At 45.9% G+C, this 8,938-nt stretch overlaps 1 protein-coding gene across 1 annotated transcript in view; it reads left to right on the top strand.

Annotated features, from left to right (window-relative positions):
* The window catches only part of LOC121870817 (involucrin-like), a 24,177-nt gene extending 17,595 nt beyond the window's left edge, over positions 1-6,582 (top strand). The window contains exon 3 of the mRNA XM_042372785.1: positions 6,502-6,582. Coding sequence (XP_042228719.1) covers positions 6,502-6,582 — 81 coding nt within the window. The remainder of the gene's footprint in view (positions 1-6,501) is intronic.
* Positions 6,583-8,938: the final 2,356 nt, after the last annotated feature.

Here is an 8,938-nt window from a genome sequence, read left to right as displayed (position 1 = left end):
GTCTTTTATTCTTCTTTCTGTCTGTCTGTCCTTTCAACTGTCCGTCCATTCGTTCTATCTTATTATCTCTGTCTTTCTTTTTCTCTCTTTATCAGTCTATCTTCTCCGTCTGTCATGACTTTCTTACTGACAGCCGCCGCGAACCTGTCAATGTCTGTCTCTACAAATAGCTGGTGTCTGTCTGTCTGTCTGTCTGTTTTTCCTAATTGTCGTTTTAATATCTACTGTAAGTTTTCATCTGCATCTGATTCTTATTTCAAGAAGAAGAAGAAGAAGAAGAATAGTATAGCGCCGTCTAGAAGCTCCAGGTAACCCTCCCTTCGGTGTCTCGGGACAGGTAACATACTAGGTATTTCCCCCTCTAGAGTTGAGGAGAGAGAGAGAGAGAGAGAGAGAGAGAGAGAGAGAGAGAGAGAGAGAGAGAGAGAGAGAGAGAGAGAGAGAGAGAGAGAGAGAGAGTCATCCCGTTGGTAGCGTCATGGTGGTTAATGAGTACAGCAATATGTCAGCTTGGCACCACCACACCACCACACCACCACACCACCACTCCACACCACCACCACCACCACCTTTATCACAGCTGGTGGTTATAAGATGTATTTATTTACTTACGGTAAAATTTTCCGGCAAATTTTTCACTGTTTGTATTTTAACTTTTCACTCTGATGTAAAAAAAGGATCATGCGTTAATAATCTTTTAATTACAAGTAAATGGAGATTAAACAACGGATCTAATTGCTTAATTTAAACTCTAGGTATAATGTGTAAGTAATTATATAGACGAACTGCAGATTCTGAAACATTTGTGCGTCATTGTCTTTATTAAATTTATAATGTGATCACAAAACACAGTGGTCGTATTCTAAGATGGAGTAATGATCAAGATTTCTCGTAAGTGACTCGATAAGTTGTTTGCTCCCAGGTGACTTAAGGTAACATTGAGGTAAAAGGTTCCTCTGAGAATTCGTCATCGTGGTCGTCAGGAAATTAGCGTCTGTCTGTGTGTCTGTCATGTTGCAAGAGGAAATTGTTCTCTTTATCTCCATGACGACGGAACCTGCAATTTACCAGTTGACATTTTAATATCCACCGTCTTGTTGTTTTCTTTTTATGTTATTTATTATAATACACACACAGAGAATTACATATTTATTCATTTTTTTCTTCCAGTGAGACAATTATGTGGTTGGTCAAACATGCAGAGGTAATTATCGCTTATAAGGGAGTAGTTTACCATTATGTGGCCGTGATGATAATGATCTTTCTTATCAAGTTAGTAAATTTTGGCAGCTCACGCGACGCGACCCGCTACGTCAACAAACATCTGGTGCAAACACTGTGGCAACCAAACATCTGGTGCAAACACTGTGTTAACCAAACATCTGGTGCAAACACTGTGGCAACCAAACATCCGGTGAAAACACTGTGGTAACCAAACGTGTGTTACAAACACTGTGGTAACCAAACGTGTGTTACAAACACTGTGGTAACCAAACGTGTGTTACAAACACTGTGGTAACCAAATGTGTGCTACAAACACTGTAGTAACCAAACGTGTCACAAACACTGTGGCAACCAAACATCTGGTGCAAACACTGTGGCAACCAAACATCCGGTGAAAACACTGTAGAAACCAAACGTGTGTTACAAACACTGTGGTAACCAAACGTGTGTTACAAACACTGTGGTAACCAAACGTGTGTTACACACTGTGGTAACCAAACGTGTGCTACAAACACTGTAGTAACCAAACGTGTCACAAACACTGTGGCAACCAAACATCTGGTGCAAACACTGTGGCAACCAAACAAACATTGGATGTAAACACAATGTGATAAATAAACAACTAAACACGTGATACAGCTATAGTAAACGAACAAACATGTGGCATAAACATTAATTTAACGGACGCTCAGTTTAATGGGCCCACTGAGGATAGGTTAGGTTAGGTGGTGGTGGTGGTGATGGGTGGCGTGGTGGTGGGTGGCGTGGTGGTGGGTGGCGTGGCAGTGGTGGTGGCGTGGTGGTGGGTGGCGTGGTGGTGGGGTGCGTGGTGATGGGTGGCGGCAGTGGTGGTGGTGGTGGGTGGCGTGGTGGTGGGTGGCGTGGTGGTGGCGTGGTGGTGGGTGGCGTGGTGGTGGGTGCGTGGTGATGGGTGGCGTAGACGGGTGGCGTGGTGATGGGAGGCGTGGTGATGGGTGGGTGGTAGTGGTGGTGGCGTGGTGGTGGGTGGCGGGTGATGGGTGGCGTAGTGATGGGTGGCGTAGTGACGGGTGGCGTGGTGATGGGTGGCGTGGTGACGGATGGCGTAGTGGTGGAGTAATTATGGGTGGCGTGGTGATGGGTGGCGATGATGGGAAGCATGGTGATGGGTGGCGTGGTGATGGTGGCGTAGTGACGGATGGCGTAGTGGTGGAGCAATTGGCGGTGGCGTGGTGATGGGTGGCGGTGATGGTGGCGTCGTGATGGTGGCGTGGTGGTGGGCGCCGTGGTGGTGGTGTGGTGATAGGTGGGTGATAGGTGGCGGTGATGGATGGCGTGGTGATGGGTGGCGAGTGGGTGGCGTAGTGGTGGTGGCGTGGTGGCGGGTGGCGTGGTGATGGGTGGTGGTGACGGATGGCGTAGTGGTGGAGTAATTATGGGTGGCGTGGTGATGGGTGGCGATGATGGAAGCATGGTGAGCATGGGTGGCGTGGTGATGGGTAACGTCGGTGGAGTAATGATGGGTGGCGTGGTGACGGGTGGCGTGGTGATGGGTGGCGTAGATGGGTGGCGTGGTGATGGGTGGTGGTGATGGGTGGCGTGGTGACGGGTGGCGTAGTGGTGGTGGCGTGGTGACGGGTGGCGTAGTGGTGGTGGCGTGGTGATGGGTGGCGTGATGGGAGGCGTAGTGGTGATCATTGGAGGCGTAGCGGTGATGGAAGGCCTAGTGGTGATGGGTGGCGTAGTGATGGGTGGCGCAGTGACGGGTGGCGTGGTGATGGGTGGCGGTGACGGATGGCGTAGTGGTGGAGTAATTGCGGGTGGCGTGGTGATGGGTGGCGATGTGATGGGAAGCATGGTGATGGGTGGCGTGGTGATGGGTGGCGTAGTGACGGATGGCGTAGTGGTGGAGTAATTATGGGTGGCGTGGTGATGGGTGGCGTGGTGATGGGTGGCGTCGTGATGGGTGGCGTGGTGGTGGTGCCGTAGTGGTGGTGTGTGGTGATAGGTGGGTGGTGATAGGTGGCGTGGTGATGGATGGCGTGGTGATGGGTGGCGTAGTGATGGGTGGCGTAGTGGTGGTGGCGTGGTGGCGGTGGCGTGGTGATGGTGGCGGTGACGGATGGCGTAGTGGTGGAGTAATTGGGTGGCGTGGTGATGGGTGGCGATGTGATGGGAAGCATGGTGATGGGTGGCGTGGTGATGGGTAACGTCGTGGTGGAGTAATGATGGGTGGCGTGGTGACGGTGGCGGTGATGGGTGGCGTAGTGATGGGTGGCGTGGTGATGGGTGGTGTGGTGATGGGTGGCGGGTGACGGGTGGCGTAGTGGTGGTGGCGTGGTGACGGGTGGCGTAGTGGTGGTGGCGTGGTGATGGGTGGCGGTGATGGGAGGCGTAGTGGTGATGGGAGGCGTAGTGGTGATTGGAGGCGAAGCGGTGATGGAAGGCCCAGTGGTGACGGGTGGCGGTGGTGGTGGCGTAGTGGTGGTGCGTGGTGATGGGAGGCGGAGGCGGTGATGGAGGCGTAGTGGTGATGGGAGGCGTAGTGGTGATGGGAGGCGAATGGTGATGGAAGGCCTAGTGGTGATGGGAGGCGTGGTGATGGGTGGCGTGGTGATGGGACGCATAGTGGTGATGGGAGGCGTAGCGGTGATAGAAGGCCCAGTGGGATGGGAGGCGTAGTGGTAATGGAAGGAGTGTGATGGGAGGCGTAGTGGTGATGGGTGGCGCGATGGGAGAAGTAGTGGTGATGGGTGGCGTGGTAATGGGTGGTGTGGTGATGGGAGTAATGAGATGGGAGGCGTAGGTGGTGATGGGTGATGGGAGGCGTAGTGATGGGTGACGGTGGTGTGGGTGGGGTGGTGTGGGTGGGTGGTGATGGGTGGCGTGGTAATGGGTGGCGTGGTGATGGAGGAGTAATGAGATGGGAGGCGTAGTGGTGATGGGAGGCGTAGTGATGGAGGCGTAGTGATGGGAGGCGTAGTGATGGGTGACGTGGTGGTGATGGGTGGCGTGGTGGTGATGGGAGGCGTAGTGATGGGTGACGTGGTGGTGATGGGTGGCGTGGTGGTGATGGGTGGCGTGGTGATGGGAGGCGTAGTGATGGGAGGCGTAGTGGTGATGGGAGGCGTAGTGGTGATGGGAGGCGTGGTGGTGATGGGTGGCGTGGTGATGGGTGGCGTGGTTTTGTTGACAGTGGCTCACAGGTACACGCCACCTTCCTAGATATTGATCAAGAGGCCCCCTTCTGCTTCCCTACCTCTGTCTATATATACAGTATATGTCTGTTTGTCTGTACCTCTGAATTTCTGTCTGCCTGTCTCTGTTTGTATGTCTGTATGTGTGTTTCTCTGATTGTCTGTCATTCTGTCTGTCTGTGTTGTTATGTTCACTTTTATTCTCTCTCTTTATTACCGTCTGTTTTCCCCCAATAAATTATTAATCTCCCTTACCTCAGGAAATAACCTACAGTAATCTCATTAAAATTCTACAAAATCAATAAAACTTACGAAGAATTTTTTTATGAAGGAACCCTTAAGAATCTTGGTTTAGTATCCTATGAAATCAATGAAAGTTTCGAGAAAATTCTATCGTAAGAACTTTTGAAAATCCGGAGTCTGGCGTTAAGTCGAAATTGTTACGATGATGTTACGTCATTCGGTTGTAGTGACGACTGTGTGACGGGATCTTGGTGACGATGACGGAACATCCTTCAGCAGTCACGGGTTGATACTGGTAGCCTGGTAGGTGGGCTATCCTCTCTACCATACATCGGGTGGGCATAGGTTAGGTTAGGTTAGGTTAGGTTAGTGCCGTGGGGATATTGGTTAGTTCTGTGGAGGCACTGGTTGGTACTGTGGAGGCATTGGGGCTGTGGGGGCATTGGTGCTGTGGGAGGGCATTGGTGCTGTGGAGAGAGAGAGGGGGGGGATGGTGGTTAGAAGTAGACTCAATCTACTAATGAGAAAATGTAGACAGTTTTAATCTACCTGGCAGGTGAGGGTGAAAGTCGAACGAATAGGCTCCTTAGCTAAACGACACCTGAAGCATTTACAAGTGACGTTCAATTGCAAAACACCATCTCAGTACATGTAGAGAGAGAGAGAGAGAGAGAGAGAGAGAGAGAGAGAGAGAGAGAGAGAGAGAGAGAGAGAGAGAGAGAGAGAGAGGAAATGACAGTCATACAAGGTACTAATTCTATTTTGTCGTAGCTACAAGTCCTTCTCAGAATACACTTGAGTAGCCGACTCTCTTGAATGGACCTGTGATTAGTTAGTTATCTCACCCTGGACGAGCGAGTGGCTTAATCTCCGTCAGGGGGGAGAGTGAGTTGGTTTAAACCACGTGATAGTTCTTGACCCACCCGAGTGTAACTGCAGATATTGACCAATCAGAGTCAAAACAAGGACTATATTGACCCCTCAGAGTACAAACAACATCTATATTGACCAATCAGAGTACAACAACAACTATATTGACCCATCAGAGAACAACAACATGAGCTATTGACTCATCAGAGTACAATAACAGAAGATAGTGACCCATCAGAATACAACAACAACTATATTGATCCATCAGAGTTACAATAACAGCAGATATTGACCCATCAGAGTACAATAACAGCAGATATTGACCCATCAGAGTACAACAACAACTATATTGACCCATCAAAGTACAATAACAGCAGATATTGACCCATCAGAGTACAACAACAACGATATTGACCCATCAGAGTACAACAACATGAGATATTGACTCATCAGAGTAAACAATAACAGAAGATATTGACCCATCAGAGTACAACAACAGATATTGACCCATCAGAGTACAATAACAGCAGATATTGACTCATCAGAGTACAATAACAGCAGATATTGACCCATAAGAGCACAATAACAGCAGATATTGACTCATCAGAGTACAACAGCAGATATTGACCCATCAGAGTACAATAACAGCAGATATTGACCATCAGACAATAACAGCAGATATTGACCCATCAGAGTGCAACAACAACTATATTGATCCATCAGAGAAAATAAATAACCATATTGACCCATCAGAGTACAATAACAGCAGATATTGCCCATAAGAGTACAATAACAGCAGATATTGACCCATCAGAGTGCAACAACAACAACGATATTGATCCATCAGAGTAAATAAACTATATTGACCCATCAGAGTACAACAACAACGATATTGACCCATCAGAGTACAACAACAACTATTGACCCATCAAGACATAACAACTATATTGACCCATCAGAGTACAAAACAATTATATTGACCCATTAGAGTACAATAACAGCAGATATTGACCCATCAGAGTACAATGCAGATATTGACCCATCAGAGTACAACAACATGAGATATTGACCATCAGAGAACAATAACAGCAGATATTGACCCATCAGAGTACAATAACAGCAGATATTGACCCATCAGAGACTAACAGTCAGATATTGACCCATCAGAGTACAATAACAACTATATTGACTCATCAGAGTACAATAACAGCAGATATTGACCCAAGAATACAATAACAAGATATTGACCCATCAGAGTACAACAACATGAAATATTGACCCATCAGAGTACAATAACAGCAGATATTGACCCATCAGTGTACAACAACAGCAGAATATTGACCCATCAGAGTAAACAACATGAGATATTGACCATCAGAGTACACAACAGCAGATATTGAACCCATCAGAGTACAATAACAGCAGATATTGACCCATCAGAGTACAATAAACAACTATAGACCCATCAGATAAACAACATGAAATATTGACTCATCAGAGTACAATACAAAAAGCAGATATTGACCCATAAGAGTACAATAGCAGCAGATATTGACCATCAGAGTACAATAACAACTAGTTGACCCATCAGAGTACAATAACAGCAGATATTGACCCATCAGAGTACAATAACAGCAGATATTGACCCATCAGAGTACAATAACAGAGATATTGACCTATCAGAGTACAATAACAGCAGATATTGACCTATCAGAGTACAACAACAACTATATTGACTCATCAGAGTACAACAACAGCAGATATTGACCCATCAGAGTACAATAACAGCAGATACTGACCCATCAGAGTACAACACCAATTTTGGCACTTTTTGGATCGTACTCTTGACGTTCACCTGACTCAGCAGCTCTAGTTATTATTATTATTATTATTATTATTATTATTATTATTATTATTATTATTATTATTATTATTATTATTATTATTATCTATGTTATCTATTCAGTTCCTTGAGTACGATGACTTCAGGTAATATTTCTCAACTGCCAAAATGTTTCCTATCAAGAAATTATTGAGTAATCGTCAATTATATATTCGACTTTTAATCAACGACATATTTCTCAGCCAAAAGTGTTTCTCATTTGTAAGTTAAAACTACAATACTTATCACTTAAATATTTCTCACTTAACCTAAACATACAAGGTTGATAATCAGAATATTTCTCACTTATAAACTATCAAACGCAACTTTCTCACCACGAACAAAGACATTTCTCAGACGTTCGGTTTGTTCCTCATCAACAAAACTGTTTCTCAACACTTAACGTCGTGTCTCAGTGGTCATACATCACCCGACTACACAATCCACCAATTAAAAGAGTAATTGAGAGAGCTGTTGGCAAGACGTAATCACTCCTGATCTTCTCTCCACTTCCTTCCTCTCCTCCCATCTTCATCCTCCTCTCCTTCACCTCCTCCCTGCTCATCCTCCTCTCTCTCCCTTTTATCTTCCCTACCTTCCCTCTCTGTCCATTTTTCTCCCTCTATTTACCATTCCGATCCATTCCACTCCTCCCTCTCACGGTCAGCTGGTAGACACATCATCGATCACCCATTGCATGTCGTCACCAGCGTTACAACATCACCATTGTCACGCCGTCACAACTGTTATGACGTCACCAGCATTACCACCGTCATTAGAGTTATCTATATCTATCTGTTTACCGTGATGTGCCTCCTTGTCACACACAACATTGAGGAAAGGCAAAGTTGACAAGTATAAATACAAAGTGAATAATCTCGGGGCTGATATACGTGGATGAAGCAAGTACGGAACACACACACACAAGAATAACTTATCGTGAACAGACAAAGTTTAGTTATGAAAGAGATTAGAAGATTATTAAGTCAATTGAGTAATTTAATAACATTTATATTAAGTATTAAGAGAGTTAATTAAGTATATTACATACACAAGTAAAACAAATATGTAATTATCAAAATAAAAGTAACACAACTATGGATCTATCAAAACACACCAAAATATTACCCAATTAGTCTTACTTTATACATTAAATACACTTACTATATACAACACAAAAACCTGATAGAAATGGCAGCTCAGGTATCAAGTCTAGGTAGCGATGAACAACCACAAGGAACCAGGAATTAACGCCGTAGTCCACCACCATCAAACCATCACAACACCACCAGTAGCAGTAGTCCTTAATACAATTCGTCGTCCACACCCCGGGAAAAAGATGAACACCTTTAGCCACAGAGAAGAAACTCAGCTTACCAGGCAGACACACTAATCTCGATACCTCGGTCTCATAGTCAGATGGGAAACTGGTTCTGAATCGGTGTTCACCATGAGTAGCTTCGTGAAGCAGTTTCTTCTCCTGGTGTCAAGTTGGAGCAAGTGACGGTTATGGTGGTAGAGTGAGAGGGGGACAGAGTCGTCA

The sequence above is a fragment of the Homarus americanus genome, unplaced genomic scaffold (assembly GCF_018991925.1).
Source record: "Homarus americanus isolate GMGI-L3 unplaced genomic scaffold, GMGI_Hamer_2.0 scaffold1873, whole genome shotgun sequence".
Lineage (NCBI taxonomy): Eukaryota > Metazoa > Arthropoda > Malacostraca > Decapoda > Nephropidae > Homarus > Homarus americanus.
Note: the sequence above shows the minus strand (reverse complement) of the source record. Positions and strands in the feature narration are given on the sequence as shown.